This window comes from Odontesthes bonariensis, chromosome 4 (assembly GCF_027942865.1).
Source record: "Odontesthes bonariensis isolate fOdoBon6 chromosome 4, fOdoBon6.hap1, whole genome shotgun sequence".
Classification (NCBI taxonomy): domain Eukaryota; kingdom Metazoa; phylum Chordata; class Actinopteri; order Atheriniformes; family Atherinopsidae; genus Odontesthes; species Odontesthes bonariensis.
Window position 1 is genome coordinate 25,145,048 of NC_134509.1, and position 20,197 is coordinate 25,165,244.

Below are 20,197 nucleotides of genomic sequence, written 5' to 3' on the forward strand. Positions count from 1 at the left end.
GCAAAGCATTTTCTAGTTAGGATTTGAATCCTCGAGTGTCTCTATACTTAATAAAGGCATCAAAATGTAATATATGGCATGATATACAGTAAGTCAAGAGTAAAGCTGATCTATATAGTATGGAAACTATAGATGGTATGATTTATGGTATTATTTTCACCACATACAAACATCCTCACTCATGTAAAAGATTGGAATGTCTTGTATTACTGTATGATCTTACAGTGCTGTCTTGAACAGACCTTAATTTTGTTATATTTTGCTTGTTTGTTAAGCCACTTAACACTAACTTATGAATAATTTAAGTATAAAAAGGCACCTAACTCAAGGGATGAGCCAGTGTTTACACTACACCTAACAGGCAACTTAGCAAACAACCAATTCAAATTGTATCTTTAAGTGCTTTTTTTAAAAACAGGCTGTCGCAAAGAAAGAATAAGTTGTTCCCATTTCTTTTATTGCATCAATAATAATACCAAAGATTACACAGTTGGACAGATATAAAATTGTATTTTTAGGCTAAAGAGATTCCCAAAGAGGAATTAGCAAGAAAAGTTTGCATATCTCAGCATGATGTGCAGTATATCCTTTCAAGAAAAAAAAAAAAAAAAAGTAATCTGGACAAGTGGAGGACAAAAGGAGAAGTTTTCTACTGCAAATGAACAGCATCCGATCTATCAGCATCTATCCATCTCACACTTTCCATGAAGATCAAGGGATGAAAGGGGTTAGGCTTCCTTCTACTTTCTTTCCATTTTGTCCCTGCTCTGCATACACTAGGGCTACATCTCCTTTTCAACCCGCATGAAAACAAATTCCCGGTTGCCGTGGTTACGCATCATTTAAAAGATGTCAGAAATTGACATAGTTACTGTCAGGGTGGGTGGATGAAGGTAGGACATGGATGCGGACTTCAAAAGAAAACTGGGTTTATTTCACAAACAAAAACCAAGTTCAAACCAAAGGCGCGGCTGAGCCGGATTCAAAAAACTAAACTGTAAATAAAACAAACAAAAAGACTAAGCATGGCATGGGATAAATAAATACTTAACTTGGCAGGAGACGAAGATCATGGGGAAAAACAGGTAACATGGTTAACATGGTAAACAAGGCAGGCAGGCAGGCAGACAGGCAGGTATGGCAAGTAAAGATCCGGCAAACAGACAAGGGAGACAGGAAACTAAATAGAGGGCTGAGTGATTAGTGACTGGGTGCAGCTGGTGGGGAATGAACAGGTGTAGTGAATGAACTAATGAACTGAGTGAAGGGAAACTAAAACATGGCAAAACTAAAAACTAAACATGGACTAAAAACCAAAACGTAACCTAAAACATAAAACTTGAAACATAAGTTCCATGGCGTGACAGTTACCAGCTAAAGTCCGTCCTGCAGCGCAGCATCCAAGCGAAGGGAAATGTTTCAGATATCCACATTTTCACAGAAAAAAAAGCATATAGCTATACACAACAACCATGCCTGAATCCGATTATCATTATTTTATGTATTTTTTTGTGATTTCAACATACGCTTTAATTTGGTTTACTGTTCATTCATCATCATAAGAAAAGCATTGATATCCATACGTGATATAGTCTCGGCATTTGACAATATATGATTAAACTGTCATAAAACCTGCATTACATGGCAACATAACGAGTGCATAAAGGAAAAAAAAATATATAGTGTAAAGAGATTGAGTTAAATTACAAAGTTCACCAAAAAATGTGGAAATTTGAGACCTCTCCAGCGTCTCCTCGTGCATCTGTCTGATGTGTACTAAAAACGCCCCTGGACACATTTAGTGGTTAGTGTGGGCACTTTGGAGGACAGGATGGCCCACTGGCTCATGTGATCCCTAATGAACCGAAGTTGGTGGGGACGTGATCCCGGCTGGGCCGATCTGGTTGGATAATTAGGAGTTTGATAAGTTTGTTAATTCCGCCCATCAACACGACACGCCTCCTCTCCGCGGCACGAGCAGTGACTGGGGTCTACAAATGTGATGCGGAGTAAGGAGTTCTCAAAAGTTGTGCAGATGAGCTGTATCTTATCTCCAACGAGCTGATCACACAAGGGCAGGAATTATTCATGACTTAAATGGCGGAAGAACTGCTAACAGAAAACGATGCAAAGATCAGCGGGGTGAGTCTCCACACTTTTCTTGCACTCTATATTTTCTTGTAAATGGAAATATACGATTAGAACCTCTTGATGTCATTGCCTGCAACCTCGTCAATAAGCAGAGTGGAAATGGTTCGTGTGAGGTGCTTCTTGGTATTTGATATAGAAAAGACACAATGTTTCACAGAAGTTTGACATCTCAGTAATCCTTTGCCGTTCTTTAACATCCTCCATCCTTTACCAATTTGTAGAAACAAACTATCAAAACTGTCACATTTCAGACTAAAGCAGACCCGCATATTTGAGAAAAATTACTCAGAGAGTTGATTGAAGTGATGCAACACGTGAAAAGCTGCTCATCTGACAGATAGACTAATGAACCTAAATTGATGCTGACTGGTCAGCTTTGTCTGGTCTGGGCTATTTTCAAGTCTCTAACTTCCTCCGTCAGGCTATTACCAGCAAAATTAGGTTTCTTCAAGGAACTGTGCAGCTATTGTTCAGTCAGAGCTGAGGCTTACTCCTCTGCCTGCTTTCACTCTTTGTGGGGTTATCGTATGCTCATGTATTCAACTTCCAGTGTCTTATGTGCCCCATGCCACGGCAGGGACATTAAAAAAACAGATTATGATCCCACAGATAATCCCTTACCTCGGAGGTCAGCTAAGCTTGGTGTGTGGAATTTAGGATGGCAGCCAAGAGGGTAGCTTTACACCGTTCATGAAAATAAAGAAGGCTGCCTCTGTGTCTCTGAAGTCTGAAAGTGACTCATGTGACTTTCGAGTCTCATGGTGGCCATCCATGTTGGGTCGGTGCCTGCACGCTTCTGGAGAGTGGAAAAGGTCTCATACCTTCATAATTAGTCATATATAATGACCTTATCTCCTTGGAGGCTGTGCACATCCTTCAGTGTTTAAGTTTTAAACCAGTCAATACCGGATTATTTTGATTAGGATGACTGTATACACATTAGTGACTGTAAAATTCAGTCAGATGCTTATTTTGACACTGTGATTTGATGGAATTCCGAAAGACACACGGAGGTCACAGTTTCCATGTTTGCTTTCCTCACTTGTAACTTTATTATCCTCTCCTCAGCATTTTACGAAGTCACTGCTGGCAGTGGCTTTCCTGGCCTCATTTGGAAGCTCGATGCTCTACGGCTACAATTTGGCGGTTGTCAATTCACCTGCAGAGGTTTGTGGTTTTCACTCTTCGTCCTGAACTCTCAGACATTATGATATCATATGTTATCACACACCGTTAAGCTCAGATTGTATGCCACTGTCATGTCTTAATGCATGGAGTCATGTGGGTCGGTGCATCAACTTCCCCATGTCATCGATGTTCTGTCGGTTTTAATCCATCATGCGCCCTGTTCTGCTCCTTCAATGTTGAATTTGCCACCGTGCAGTGACTTAAGTTGTGAACCATTCCTCTTTTGACATGGTCAGCTCCACGCTGAAGCATGTGAGCTTCAGTTCCACATGTATCAGTGCAGCTTGCTGTGTTTAGAAAACTTAGGAAGCAGTAGCAACCATAGCCTTAAGATTCCTGAGGACATAATGTGGCACATTTCCTGGAACTCCTCACTGAAGGTCAATGGACATGCCCAGGTAGCCTGGAATCTGTTAAAGAAAGCTAGTGTTGAAGTTAAAGCCATAATGTGTAATATTTCACGTTGTCTATTAACAAATTTGAGTCTTATCATTCACAAGTATTACCTCAATCATTATTAATTACCTCCATCACAAAAGTGCAGTGTTCTTATATTCTTTATATTCAGCATGCGAATGTACATAAGAGTGTTACACCCCAATGGATGTCGCCATGTTTCTCCGCCATTTTTAAACTACGGGATTTGTAGAAGGACATGTCATCAGCTTCGCATTTTCCGTTTACACATTGGAAACGGAAAATGCGAAGCTGATGACATGTCCTTCTACAAATCCCGTAGTTTTAAAATGGCGGAGCGACATGGAGACATTCATTGTCCGTGAAATATTACACATTATAGCTTTAAATGTGGAGAACATATAGTAAGAATATAGGAAACTAAGACCCAGTGCAGTATACTGTAGATCCCAAAATCCTCAAACAGAGACATTAGCTGCAACTTGCACATGGATATTAGCTTATCTACCTCTCACCTGTTGCATCCAAGTTTCACCAGCCGTGATGAACTAAACACAGAATAGCAGCTATATAAATCGAATGAACGCAAGCAAACCAAGACTTAAGAAAACCAGAAGATCTTTATAAACAGCATCAGAACCTACAATCGATAACATTTTATTTTTCGGCCGCAAGACATCACGGTTTTTTTCATGTGACATCTCGTGTTTAATTTTTCAAACCCATCTGATTTGTGTTTCAAAATCTTCCAACAACACAGATAAATGAAGTGATTGTGGCAGCGGCGGACCAGCAACTCCAGTGTTGTGTCAAATAGAATAGCTGTTTTTGTCAGTGGAGTCTGGTAGAGAGATTATGGAAGTGTAACAGAAATAGTGGTCTGGTAGCAGGATAAAGGGGGTGACAAAAATCTAAATGTAGCCTACATTTAAACCAAAATGGATGTTTCTCTGTGACTTTTTTTCATTGTATGTGGGTGAAATTTGTTCTGTCACTAACATCATTCACATTCGTACATTGTTAAACTTGCATGTAGGTTCTCCAGCCTACTTCTCCAATCTGAAGTATCTTGTAGGTAATGTGATGAACATTAAGATTTAAGCATCATTTTAGGCCCGTACTGCCTTTGGTTACAAGATGCTTGAATGGATTAAAGTAGATTGGAGGTGCAATGCAAAAACCAAGCTATGGTGTTGGTATTCTCTGAAGTTTGGCAACTTATGGACACTTCAAACAATCCCACTTCAAAGATAAGATGATGGTTCCTGCAGACCCCAACACCACTTCCAGATATTACACATGGGCACCAAAAAATAAGTAATAAGTAAAAAGGCAGCCTGTTCGTTCACACTTAAACTCTTGCATAATGGTGAAGAAAGCGTGTGTAATGGCTGCTGGTTCTTTGTGGTATTTGCTAGCTCAGTTTAAAACAACTGCTCAATGCCGCACATGCTTCAAATTACTGCTAATAGGGAAAGGTCAAACATTTGACCACAGTGACTTCAGTGCTCCTAATCAGACTTTTGTTCTCGTAAAATAGTGAGTTGGTGAGGTAACAGAAGAGGGTTTTGAAATTCTATTCTATTATCAGGGTGCTTAAGTTGTCACTAACATCCTCAACAATGTAATTTAAGCCAAAAACTGTGATAAATACAGAAATCACTGAAGTCATTATGTGTCATAAACTTTAAAAGATCCTGACTTTGTTTTGGTAGTGGATGGATTATGGGGTGAAGCAGAAAACTCCTCTTTTTTTTAATAACCTAGCATTCTCTCAGGCTTTCTTCCCCATTATGAAGCTGCTGTTATAATTCCATTACTTCTCACAGGAACTCAAAACAAAGTAGCTTGTTGCTTTCAGCAGAATTCACATGATTAGCTATGAATTTCCACCCCTGTTGGCTATCAGAACTTGTTTTTTTTAAAAATTCATCACATGTATAGAAGTTACATCAGAAGTTGCTCACTAAAGCTCTGTTTTTGTGCAGATAAGAATAACTTGCTGCTGGGTTTCAGTGCTAAAGTAGGATTAGAAGTTTATTTTTTTAATCTGTACCTTTTCAGTAATTTTATGATCTGCCTTTCTACTCTTATGTGAAAAAAGAGAACATCTGTACTTTTAATCCACAGCATGAATTTATATGGAACATTTATTATAACTTGGAAAAAAATATGGATATCTACTTGAGATAAAGAGAACAAAGTCTAACACAGCAAATTTCCAAGGTGCTGCAATTTCAGTCGGCAGCTTGATTAGACTGAGATAAGGTGACAGCTTTTAATTTTATACAGTTTCTAAGAAATGGTTTTTCATTGATCATAACTTGCTGATTCTTCATGCGCTTACTAGGGCTGATATTATTAATTAATTGGATTAATGTGTAACTAATTGCAGCAGCTTTCGTCTCAGGACTGACCATCTTTTACATCATCTACTGCCCTGCTGAAGGATCAGCTGATCCAGATAGGAAGTGGACTCCTATACATATCCCAAATCTGTCATTTTATTGAATAGTTTTATAGTAGAAATTATCTACTTTTTTTTTTATGGAAAGAATTTTATCTCTTAGTTAAAAAAAAATGATACGATATCAAACACTTCTAAAGCATCAAGCGAAAGCACAAGGAGAAACTAACCCTAACCCATCGAGCTAACAGAGGCAGGCAAACACAGCCTGCAATAACCTGCAATAGTGATAACAAACAAAACAATCAAACTTCAGGTGTGGCAGAAACCGAAGCCCTGGTGTGAAACAAGAGTGGAAGTAAACTCAACAGAAACCTTAACTAAATAAATCAGGAAGGAAGGAAAATGATATACAAGATGAAGCTAAATAACTGACAGAAATGAATTAGAATACAAAACACAGCATGACATAGAAACTGATAAACCAAAACACGACTACATCTTGTAAAATCAATGTCAATTCATTGGAACTAAATGAGATATCATGGAAAGATGACAAAATATTTCAATTACACATTGTATTGGAATTAATTATTGGCTATGTATCAGTTAATTGATATCAAGATAATTTAAAACAGAATAGACCAGATTTGATTGGAATCTAATTGCAAGATGAAGATCCTATGTCTTTGGTATTTTTACTAAAATAGCAGTTGGTCATTGTGAAGGACAAGCTCTCAGTTTGTCTTTTACCTACTGAACTTTGTTAGAATGATACTTTGTTTTTGCCGTCAGTACATCAAAGCCTTCTACAATGAGACGTTACTAGACCGTCATGACCAGACTCCAAATGAGAATCTTCTCACCATCTTATACTCCCTCACCGTGTCCATTTTTGCCATCGGTGGGATGACCGGCGCACTGCTGGTGGGCAGACTCGTCACCAAATATGGAAGGTTAGTATCTATGGGTGATTGGTCACACATCTTCGTAAAATTGACCTCTGACATCTACAAACACCCCGATCTTTGAGTGAGCTGAGTTAAGAGAGTCACTATGTCCAAACAGGAAAGGGACGCTGGTGAGATCCACCATGCTGGTGTTTATAGGAGGATCTTTGATGGGCTTCAGCCGATGGTGCAGAAGTCCTGTGATGGTCATCACTGGACGCTTCGTCACAGGAGTACACTCAGGTACTGATGGCCTGCCAGATTCCTGATTAGTTTTAATTACTGATAATAAAATAAAACATTTTCAGTCCTTTTCCATCTTGTTCTAGATAGTCATTTTTTTTGCTTATTAGTACGCACACAAACACAGATTCTTATACAACTTAACACAAGAGTACAGCTGTGCCTAATTTAATTCACTAACTTTAATTCATTCAAATGGAGGGCATTTTGAAACACCAACAGATTTTCTACATCCGGCTGCCCTGCAACACGAAGTAATCAGGGTTTAAACAACTAGCCAGTGGTCACTACGAATGAGATACATCATTCTTTTGAGTAGAAGACAGCCATCAATGCAGAACCCACCAATCTAAAAGGAACGCAATAGCCTGCTGGAAAATAGTCAAGATGCACCAGGATGAATAGCAAAAAACATTGATATGATTAAAGAAGATTAAACACCAGGGAATGAGCATCATATGTGTCTGTTATTTTACATAAAAGAGACATGGAGGTTTGTGTTTGGATAGATGACAAAATGATCAACATAAGAAGTATGTTCAGAGAGCACTGTGCACATTTCATCTGAGTGAGCTGATTTTTCAGTCTTTCTTTTTCATTTCTTTTCTGTCATGTTGAGCGATTTTTATTTCCTCTCAATCCATTTATATTCAGAAAATGTTAAGTTCTGCTATAAAACCCAACTACAAATACATGTAGAAGGAAAAAAATCTTGTAAAAATCTGATTTACAATGTGACTAAAATAGGCTTTTATGATTTATTCTGAATAGAGCCTTAGTTTCATGTAGACGACATAATGACTAATCTTTGATAAACTCTGTTGGTTTGGGGTAATTTTTCATCAGGGATCTCTCTCAGTGTGGTGCCAATGTACCTTGGTGAGATCGCCCCCAAAAACCTGCGAGGCTTCCTGGGCCTTGTTCCCAGCATCCACATTTGTTTGGGAGTCTTCATCGCTCAGATCCTGGGGCTCTCTGAACTGCTGGGAAAGGTATGTGCCGCCCACCGAGTTGGTTGAGTCGTCCATCCTGACAATATTTAATAGCAATAACTGGCATGATGATTTTTGTGTTTCTTTTATGGGGTAATGTGAATTCATTTTTTACTCCTGATTTCTAATCATAAGCAGGAAGTAGCACAAGGGGCCTCAAACGAAACAAACAAATCAGAGGAAAAATGAAATCACAACTTTGTGAAGTAGATTTTCCTCTCCTGTACGTTTAGCAGAACACAAGAAGAACATTGATTTGACATTCACGTGTCATTTACAAATTTGATTAAGTTGCTGTATAAAGAATGTAAACAGGCTGTTTTTAAAATTAGATAACATTCACATGGTATGTCCGTCTGGCCCCGTCTGACCTTAGGTTTTTTTGCATTCAAGTATTTCTTCTTGTGTCTTGTGTAAGTTTATCAGAACATGATCTTTCCAACACTTTCCTGCTATGCTGTAAAAGCAAACAGAAAAATACCTAATTATAATACAGACAAGAGCAGGAATAGTGAAAGGGACTTAATGCAGCTTCTTTGAAGTTTTTTATATGGCATAATGGTTTGGTTTTTTTTCCACACAGGAAGAGCACTGGCCTCTGCTTCTCTCCCTTGTGGTATTTCCTACTATTGTCCAGCTGATGCTGTTGCCATGGTTTCCAGAGAGTCCACGGTACCTGCTGATAGAGAAGGGAAACGTGCATGCAACAATAGCAGGTATTAATATGGTATTATTGTATTATTGAATATTCTGTATTCATTTTCTCTGCCCTGAGACTGAATTCTGAGCCTTAAACTTGAAATGATTTAGATCCTTCACATATTGTTCTGCTTTTCTGTAAAGGGAGACTTTGATTGTTCTTGTGAATGTGTCCCTCTGTTCTCTAAGCCCTGAAGTGGTTCCGTAAAAAAGAAAACATCCAGGCTGAGGTTGAAGAGATGCAGGAGGAGCAGCGCTCGCTGTCCTCCATCCAGACCCTCTCTGTTCGCCACCTGCTCATGGACCGCTGTGTTCGCTGGCAGGTGATCACTATTGTGGTGGTCAACATCGGCATGCAGCTGTCTGGCATCGATGCGGTGAGTGGGAAAGGCATCATGGGTCCATTGGCTTTTTCATTTTGAATGTGCAACAACTGTGTACTTAATATGAGAGTGATACCTCATATTGTTGTTGCTCCCAGCTGTGCTCCTCCCATCTGACCACACATCACAGATTCACATACAGAACACTCACTGAATGACTAAGCTGAGGGCAACGTGACCATGCCTCATTATCTCCTGGTCGCCTCTTAGTGTAACCTTACCCAACAAGGTCCACTCATCTGATCCTAATGTCAAACATACCTTTGTATTCATTGCTTTATGTGGGTGGAAGCTCCAGGCATGCTGGCTCATATGCTAGCATCATTTCCCAACACGGATACACCCTGCTGAGTCTCTCCGTCCCAGCTGTTCCAGACTGCAACACTGCAAGGCCTCAAACATGCTGATGAATCCATGTTCCCACAACCGAAGGGGAAAAAAACACATAAAAAAGACATATCAAGAGAGTTTAAAGTTAAGATGTTCAATTGGGCCAACTATTATTTCTCATGACTTTGTCTGTCCATCAGTCTTTCATTTACTATGTTCTTATTACATTTATGCTGCTGACTTGTTGTATTTGTTCTGTTTTGTCTTCACACACATAGTGAGTGATATCTCCAGTTCTTATAGCACCCTCAGCTCTGTCTACAGTACATGTAAAAGAATAAAGATTACAGCTGAGCAGATGTCGGTGCAGTATCAAACCACTTCACAAACTAAGTTGATAGCTAATATGTGTAATATGTGGCTGTAAAGTTAATAAAAGATGACTCCATAATTCAGTAACTTTCCGACTCTAGTACTTTTGATACAAAGTGAATCAAGTCAGGATGGATTTGACTTGTCATTAGTTAGAAATAGTCCATCTCTTCTAGTTTTTAATTGACTAGTGAGTTTCTATTAAAGTGATGAATGTGAGCTTTTTGCAGATAGTGTTGCCCTTCTCACATTCAATGAATGTAATAGAAGCTAAACTTCACTCATTGACTTAAAACATCTGTTTATTTCAAACTGAAGATGGGAAAACTAGTGTTGGGGACTGGAAAATTAACAAAACATTAGTCTTGATCCTAGTTTTTACCTTCAATGATAATAAACAACATTATAAACTGACTCTTTTCCTTTTTTAGCAGAGCATAAAGCAAAAAAAAATATGGTTTAAGAATTTTTGTGACTGAATTGTTCATTTGTTGGCCTGATTAATATAGAAAATGCTAATTATTCTGGAGCCTCTTGATTCTCTTTAGACTATCAGGGGAAAAAACAACTTCTAATAAAATGGGACACAAATACAAATACAAAATATCAGGGCAACTATATGTGTTATGTCATGCTGAGTGTGGTGGAAGAATATGAATACACACCACCTTTGTCAGGGTGAGGGTGTGGAAGGTTGGACACGGATGCGGACTTAGAAGGTAAAGGAGATTTATTTAACAGCAAAAACAAAGTACCAACGTAAAACACGGCTAAGCCGGAAAAAAACGTTGTTGTGAACGAAAACAAGACAAGGAACTTAACACGGCATGGGTAAATAAATAAATACTTAACTTGCAAAACAGGGAACGTGGAACATGGGGAAACAAGGCAGGCAGGGTCAGGTATCATAGATAAGGGTAACAGAGGCAAAGATCCGACAAAACTGACAGGGGAGGCAGGAAACTAAATAGAGGGCTGGGAGTGATTGGAGAGTGAGTGCAGCTGGAGACAATGGACAGGTGAGGGGAATAAACTAATTACCTGGGTGAGGGAAGTGAAGGGAAAACTAAACATGGACTGAAAACAAACATAACCTAAACATGAAAACCAAAAATGAGAGTCTCTGGGCGTGACAACCTTAATATTAATACATACCGGCATTGCTTTTAATAGTGATATGATGACAAATCCAAAATGCCTTACCATGTCAGCAACAACTTTATTAGTTGCACAACTGCTCTGTACCGTCTACATGTATCATTCCTGTATGTTAGCTTTTTAAAGGCCCAGCATGGGTTAAAAGGGGAGAAAATATGTTTGAAGGGTCTGGGAAAATCTCATGACACATTCTTCCTGAGAAAGTTACATTAGTGACTCAATTTAAAGAAACACAACTTCAGTCCTCTGTATGTCTTGCACATGTAGCTGAGCTGACAATAATGTGGACTTGGACTAATTTAGCAGGTGCACATTAGGTGTAAGATGTAGTGACATGTAGGCAAACTGCAGATTGCAACAAAGAGAATTTACCGCATCTGATCCGTCTTAGTCATGTAAGAAAAATGTGTTAGACAGCCAGTGTTTGGTTTGTCCATTCTGGGCTTCGGTAGTAAAGAGAGATGCAGCATGGCTGAGGGCGAGGAGAGGGACCCGTCGTGTCTTTGGACAGAAATTCCTTGTTTAAAGGTTAATGGAAGACAACAAATCTTATCTTCAAGTGATTCAGCACTAACAAAAACAAATAAGTGTGAAGAATATATATAAAAAGTAAGATATAAACTCCATATGGCTATGATACTTAAGTCAGTCTTTCATAGAATAAATGGTCAAATGTTATTAATTATAATTTTAGTCCTTACATTTTAGGTTTTGGAAAGTTGAGCCTCAATATGTTTTTGTATGTTTGTGAAGAAGGCAAGATGTGTATCTATGACTGATGGAGACAGAGTGTAATTTAAACTAAAGTTCGCTCTTCTTCCTGCTTCTTTTCAGAAATTTAAAGGATTTTTCTTGTGCCTGATTCTTGCTTTTGCACTTTTGCTTTGTTTGAGATTTACATTTCTGAAACAACTCTCTCATCATCATTAATATCACATTGCTTTTCTTCCAGTAGATCACAATAAATGTTAGTCTGAAACTTTGGAGTGTTAACTTTACATGTTTATCATTTTATTCTGACCCCGTCAACATGGAACGTGATTTAGTTTCTGGCAAAATCAAAGTTAAATTCCTTTAAAAAACTGAACATTTTCTATAGCTTGCCCCTCTTGTTGCTGGGATATTCATGCGTATCAAAGCAGAATGACGACAGATTGACAGATATGATACATGCTATCTGTTTAAGGGAAGATTTTTAGTTTGGTGAGGAAGAATTTTAATCCATTAGTATCCTGCATGTTTATTAAAACAGTTAGCCTTAAACATTTTAGAGACCCGACTTAAGCACAATCGATTTTTGTGCTTCTTTTAGGCTCTTTGCTTTGATTCAGGTATGCATTTGCATATTCCATTGCTACAATGTTGATGAAATGCAACATGTATGGTTACTAAATCAACACGGCAGCACTGAACTGCGCCCATCACGATTCTGTCCGCACCTCATCAATGATGGATGTTGCATCAGCAAAGTGTGATTAATGAGAATACACAAATTAATTTCATAGGGAGCACTTGTCAGCAGTCCATACTGATGAAATGCTGTATCTCAAATGTATGAGTGATGATCTGCCTGATGACAATGATCACCATGATGAATCATATGGACGCGTCAAATAAGCCGAGCGGCTTTTCGGCTCCTTAGAAATCAAGACAACCTGTGATTTCTAGTGTGTGTGTTTATTTGTCTGGAATCTGACATTTGCTTTCTAATAATTCACTTCTATCCTGCTGTGAATTTCAGATATGGTTCTACACAAATGAAATATTTAAGGATGCAGGGATCCCAGAACCTTATATTCAGTACACAACAGTGGGAACCGGTGCCATTGAGGTCATCGCAGGGATGCTGGGGGTGAGCAGACGTCTTCACACACAATAATACGACATTATTCGGTCATTATTCAGTGTTAAACTGCTTATCTTATTTAATTCTTACTTAATAGCACTGGGCAAGCAGGTGAGCTAATAATTTTATTCATCAGTCAAGCCTAATAAAGACTCTAAAACATTGTGTTGATTGCATCACTATTCTCTGTTTTCTGTTATGTAAGAAATATTTTTATGGGCAATGATGCCTAGAAAAATAGGTATACTCTTTATTTATTTATCTGTGTAATGATTCCTTTGTTTATTATGTTTATTTCAGCGAGTCCAATACCCAGTATTGTAGAGGCACTTAAATTACAGTTTTAATTATTTGCTGCTTCACTTTAGGAAGCAATCATTGTTATGACAGTAAGTAGGTATACTCAGTGGTGACTGAAAAATAAGTGGTACTCTGTATAGCTCCTTAAATCCTGCACTATACTGCTGTCTTTGAGGTTTTTGACCAGAAAAACTAAGAAATAAACTTTTATGGCAGCTTAATTTGTAAAGTGTAAGTTTTACATTTTATAGGTTGTTACTAAATTGGAAAAAAAGACAGATTAATTGATCATGTAAGTGTTGGAATTTAAATCATTTTATTATATCTTTGACTCTAATCCTGGGAGACAGATATTGCTTTTTATTCAGGCCACTGAGAAGTTTAATTTTTCACCTGGATGTGGAACAGGGTCATGTTTTGTAAGTTTCCTGATGATTCTAAACATAAAGAAAGAAATCTATTGTGAGCTGATGAATATTTACCTTTTATGTCTGTTTATGATACACATTTACATCAGTATGATGCAATAAGTCAAAGTTGTTAAGTACTGATCTGATTGCTACATTAAACCTCAAACAAAAAGAGTATTAAAAAGTCAGTAGTTTCTGGTGTTTTGTCGTCTGTTGTCACCAGCCAATCACAGGTCATTTCTCTTCTCCATTCATCATTTAGTGTTTAACCATCGAGCGTGTTGGCAGAAAACCTCTGATAATAGGTGGCTTCCTCTTCATGGGAGTCTGCTGTGCAGGGATCACTGTGTCTGTCCTCCACCAGGTACATACCATCTGATGCCCTGCTGGTGTATGATCATCTTATATGAGGTTGTGGATTGTTGCAAAGAGGTTGAGGACATTACAAGATTTACATAATTTACATAAACTTAAAAAAGTATCAAAGTTATTATTAGTCTCTTTTTAATCTCAGATTTGCAGGTAATGATGAGATACAGTTATATAATATTATTTACCTTTGTTACTGTCTTGTTTGCAGCTATAAATAACAATACAAGAACAATTTAATAGTGTGTATTCACATATTGGAGATGCCTCATGGCACTCCTCAAGTTCATAATATGTCCTATATAATCATAATAGTTAAGTACAAGTACATGAGGAATCAAAAACAGAACAGCACGTTGTGTATCAATGTTAATAACTCATCACCCGTGTTTTACAGGCACAGTTTCCCTTCATGCGCTACATCAGTGTGGGCTGTGTTGTTGGGATTATTGCTGGCTTCTGCATAGGTCCAGGTAAAAACTTTAGTAAATGCACCCTCTTTGCACCTCACAAGAAAACTCTCTGACCCTTAAACTGAACCCTTTCAGCTGACATATAACAGTGATGTAAGCGGTATAAGGTTACACTGCTCCCTGCTGGAAATTTGCACAACAACAGGCACCAAAGCTGAAATGCAGCATCTCTCCCTGCGTACTTCCTCCTGTGAGTGTGCAGAGAGGTTGTTTTTCATTAGTCTTGTAAATTAGGAAATCCTAGCTGCTACAGTACATCCATTTCCATAGCCATTTGTGCATTAGATGAGATGAGTGAAAAGAATTAAGAGGCATTAGTTTACAACATTGGGAACCACATCGAGTGGACCTGCGAGGATGATGAATTAGGATGAATCTGGTTTACATAACATCATTCGTCAAGCCGGCAAAATCTATACCACAGCACACGGATGAGGATTTCTGTTGCTGCAATTAGACTTTTAATGGCTCATTGTTCATAAGCTTGCTGTAATGAATGCAGTTTCCTTCAGATGAAACCTTGCCTTCTCAGTGACGCCCTCCCATACGTAGCGCACATGTTGACAAATTATGGGCTCGTTATTGGTTTGACAATATTAAACCTCTCTCTGCAGTTTGCAAGCTCAGATAATGAAGACATCATTCTGAAAGCCGATCATTAGAGCTTTTGCTAATGCCATTTTCTCCTTCATATCCTTCACTTCTAACAATGAGGAATGTTTAAAGCAAAGACAGTCCTAGCAGATCCTGAATATCAGTCTAATGAATTGCTCAACTCCTGGGTAAGGAGCTTTCTGTCCAACTTGACAAACATCTTCCTCTCTTGTCAGTTTGTTAAAACTCCGTAATAATAAACATATAATGAAATACATGCCGAAAAGGAGTGTAACTTAATAGCACTTTGGCTTTTGTTATATCATCCTCTGTTCATTTAAAAAGACGGTCAGTGAATAGGTCTGTGTGGAAATATTGATGAACTAGCTGATGAATGAAGATGCTGATCTAAATTTTTACAACAGTACTGGGTAATTAAAATTGATTTGTACTTTGACTGGATGCTTAGTCTGATCAAAGCAATAGATTTACCTTACTTAATTCGGAGTAGCTCCTCTTGTCAAATAATTCTCATTAATATTTACCACACGTGTTTTACAGCTGGTGTGCCTTTCCTGATCACCGCGGAGCTCTTTAAGCAGTCTCACCGACCATCTGCCTACACCGTGGCAGGCTGCCTCAACTGGTTGTCCAACTTCACTATTGGCTTTGTCTTTCCCTTCCTAGAGGTGAGGGAAAACTCATGTCCCACTGACAGTTCCAAGTACACAGGGCTGAATACAGATCATGAATAGACGTGAAATGAGTAGCAGATCTCACAGATGGCTCATAATACTGTGTGGTTGAATCTTGATCCTGCTATCGCTTCACTTCTGTGCCATACGGTTATGGGCAGTTACGATGGGGATTGGTTTTGTTGAATCGAATTGACTCCCCAAACACCAGTTGAATTACAAGTTAAAATCCCAGTTAAGGTGACTACTTTCCTGGCTGTCATTGTCCACATTGTCAGATCTTTCACTCGCTCATAGCATCCACTTATAAAAAAAAAAATTACGGAGACAGCCAAAAGACTTAGCTCGAGGCTTAAATACGGGATTCCACAAACCAGTAGATGAGGGTTTAGGGAACTGACTCATGGCTCTGGTATTAGAGCTTCTATCGGAAAGTTGGCAGTTTGAATCCCAGTCTCTCCAGTTGTTAAAATGTCTCTGGACACCATACTGAACCCTACATGGCCCCTGATGTGCAAATGTGTCTTACAGAATGAGAAGAGCTCTATAAAAGTGTGTTTGAATGGGGGAAACTCAGAGTAAAGAACTCGATTACAAGTATGGACCAAAGAGAAGCAACATGTAAATAGAACTGCTATAAGTTAAAGTTAAGTTAAACATGATCTCACCTCGTGATTCTACTGTATAATTCCACTTTCCACTTTAAAGCTGCATTAATCAATATCCTCATATCAGCAAAAGCTCAAAGATATAGATTTTGAGGCCTCTTTTGCTCCATCAAATGAAATATAGTAGAGTGATGCAAGGCCTATCCATGGATTAATGAATCCATGGAGGAGGCTGAAAACCATTAAATCCATTAGTTATCAAACAAATTTGTTAAATGTTTGCGATGCTGTTTAGGAGCTCAGATAAATGAGTTCTTAGGGAATGTGACTTTTTTTTCAAAATCAGAAACCCTGAAATACCCGAGGAAAGATAATTCTACTGTTTGTATTTAGTGTAATCTGGGTATGTCCAGACTACACTAACAACATATCTTGGCTCACTTGCAAAGTGTGCATCTGATTAAACAATATAATTATGATCCAACAGGCATCCAGGGATTTAGCAAAGGGGAAACGGTGGAGTGAGTGTGGTGTACTTTTTCTAAACTTTTTCCGAGGTGAGGCTCACTGTCTCAGACTTTGAAAACTCCCTGTTCAAGATGATTTGTGGGAATGACATAAAAATATGCAAACAGTCAGCATAAGAGAGCAGCTTTTAACCCCAAAGCCAAATTGCTAACAGAATAAATTTCAGCTCCTCTTAAAAAGACATGAGCTTTCATAAAAAACACAAGGAAGTTAAATATTAGGGGCTTGTCTAAAATACTGATAAAGTGCTGTTTAAACTATTTCTTTTTGATGTTTCTGTTTGCATTTATACTTTCCATGAATCAGGAGTAAAGTTAGCAGTGATCATTACACTGAAAATAAACAGCTGCTCTCCATACCTCTAAAATTAGATTAGATTAGATTAGATAGAACTTTATTGATCCCTTTGGGAGGTTCCCTCAGGGAAATTAAGATTCCAGCAGCACCATTACAGGAAAAAATAATATAAAATTATACATGCATATATACATATATGGATATGTACGATAAAGATATATAAAAAAAAATAAAGAAATCCTAGCAAGAGAAATATTGCACATTATTATTTCACTTGTGTACTGATATTGCTATTGCTCAAGGTCCAGTTGTGCTCATCAATGCTCAATGTTGTGCAGCCACTGCAACTTTTTCAATGTTCCCTTGCATTATTATTAACATTTTATACTCAAAGCTTAATCTGTAAATCAGGCAACTGGGAAACACAAAGAGTGTGCCTCTCAGGTTTGTCAGGGTAGAGAAAAAATCAGTAAATTTGAATTAACCAAATACATACACAGTTCACATATACAGTTCACGGAGAAAGTTGGACAAATCTGCAGGGTGAGCGATTAAAACTGACCTAAACTTCGCAACAAAAAAGAGATTTTTTTTTTATTCGGGACGTTTTATTATCACAGCATGCACAGACATCAGTTTGGGGATTTTAGCCTCTAGTGATTTATTTCTTCATTGTCCAGGAAATTCTGTATTTTGAGGTTTGACCACTGGACCAGCATTCTCTGTGGTCTCAAACCTCCCAAGTTTCACATTAAGCATTGAGTTAGAAAATGAATAGTAACAATTAGAAGCTACAAAAGAAAAAAGCTGTTTATTTTCACTAATACGCTTTCAGTTTTCATGAAAAACACAAATGTATGGGAAGAATTAGCTTATATTGAATATTCTAAGGACCTTCCAAAACTTAATTAATCATCACATCTTATTAAGAAGAATCAGGCTCACTTTAGTTTGCACTATGGCTTTGGGATAAAATACTGCTCTGTTGGGCACATGAGTGAAACAAAGCATGCAAACAAAATGTTTCAACTAAATGAGTAAAAACCAAATTAAATAGACATATTATGCCATTTTTTCACAAGCTGACACAGTTTCCCGAGGTCTTAAAAAAATGTTTGTGACATGCTTTGGTCAAATTAACACAAAGAGAAAGTTTTACTTTTTCTTCCATTATTTTTCAAACTGGTCCTTCTAGGGCTCGCTGTGACCCACTCAACTCCACTCTGAGCCTCGCTTCCTCGGGTTCTGCCTTTTAGGCCTGTAGTACTTAATAACCCACATTATTATGATATAAGAGAGCATACATTAAATAGCCTGAGAGCTCAGACCCACTTATATTTCCCTCGTCTGCAGTTTTACCATGGACAGATGGGCACAGTCCTATCGCAAGTCATGAGTTGAACGGCCAAAGTTGTTACTGGTTACTGGCTGGTTGTTAACATCATTAGGAACTGCTCCGTCATGTCTCTGCTCCATAAGCTCTGGACTTCACTGTTGCTCCATTCCTCTGTGTTTTGTTTAAGTTTTCAGCAGCTAATAATAAACTGTTACTTACTGGTACTGTGCTGATGGTGCATTCACAGACAAATCTGAATTCCTAACTTCCAGCAGGTACATAGTTAAAGAACAGCAGAAGTCCGATTTTTTAATATAAAACATCAAACAAAGTACTAGTAGAGCATTATCAGCTCATTTATTTCTTTAGTTAAGTGAACTACCTATTGATGAGATAGCAAAGCAAATAGCGAGAGCGATACAATTTAAAATTCTTACTTCTGAGGGACAGTGAATGCAGCATCATCTTAAACTGAAGGTGTGCAGCGATACAGAGGGAGAAGGCACTAAAGTGACCTTGTAAAGTGATGTAGTTTCCCCTGCAAATCAGAACAGCTCACTGAATGAGATATTTACAGGTATATGGGGCTCAAAACTAAATGCCAGGGTTGTGTTTTTTAGATGCCCTCAAGCACAGAATAAAGTGTTTTTCCATAATATGTCCTCTTTAATCTAAATATGTGGGCAAATGGTATCTCATGCAGGTGTAATAACAATCATTTTTAGATTTTGTTTTGCTTCAATTAGCTTTTAAAAGCTTCAGTGTTATATTTCTCTATTATAAGATTAAAAGTCTCTGCTAAATTTGTATCTCTTTATCGTAAACTATTTTATTTTTTGGATAACTTTGTGTCCTCCTACAGGAAGCTACAGGTCCTTACTGTTACCTGATCTTCTGTACGGTCTGCTTGGGAGTGGCTGTCTACGCCATCTTCATCATCCCTGAAACCAAGAACAAAACCTTCCTGGAGATCAGCCAGATGTTCGCCACCAGGAACAACATCCTTGATGAAGAGTTGCTTCCTAACACCCATCTGAAATTGGCTATGATGAATGGCTATGGAACCCTTGGCCTCCATGATGAGAAAATAGAAAGAGGATCTTGATTGACACTGATGGTGAAGAAGGGGTACAAGGGTGAAGTGTGCCAGGAGATCTGCTGCTTCACAAAGAAAAAAAGTCTAATGTACACAACATGAAACACAGGCTTCTGTGAGACAGTTATCCCTTTCTACACATGGTTAATTCTCAGTCCCAGTGTACATTTTGTGAGACATTAAGTGTGACAGAGGTCACATTGTCATGTGCTTTAAATCAAGCATCCGTCACATTTTAATCCATTTTCTTGAACCTGAAAGCACTTTCGTGGGAGCAGGGTTGGTTTCTCACAGTTCTCTCAGCCGCTGTATTAGCTTGACTCTTTACAATCAATTGTTCACACTTAGTGTTGAC

General features: G+C 38.2%; 1 protein-coding gene across 1 annotated transcript; it reads left to right on the forward strand.

The window, feature by feature from the left end:
• The first annotated feature begins 2,097 nt into the window (after window positions 1–2,097).
• On the forward strand, window positions 2,098–19,851 carry slc2a15b (solute carrier family 2 member 15b). Its single transcript, XM_075464266.1, has 12 exons — window positions 2,098–2,142; window positions 3,220–3,318; window positions 6,959–7,119; window positions 7,232–7,356; window positions 8,203–8,348; window positions 8,932–9,064; window positions 9,237–9,424; window positions 13,032–13,142; window positions 14,109–14,210; window positions 14,613–14,688; window positions 15,844–15,971; window positions 19,609–19,851. Exons 1-12 carry the CDS (start codon window positions 2,098–2,100, stop codon window positions 19,849–19,851), a joined length of 1,557 nt encoding a protein of 518 aa, XP_075320381.1.
• The last annotated feature ends 346 nt before the right edge of the window (window positions 19,852–20,197 follow it).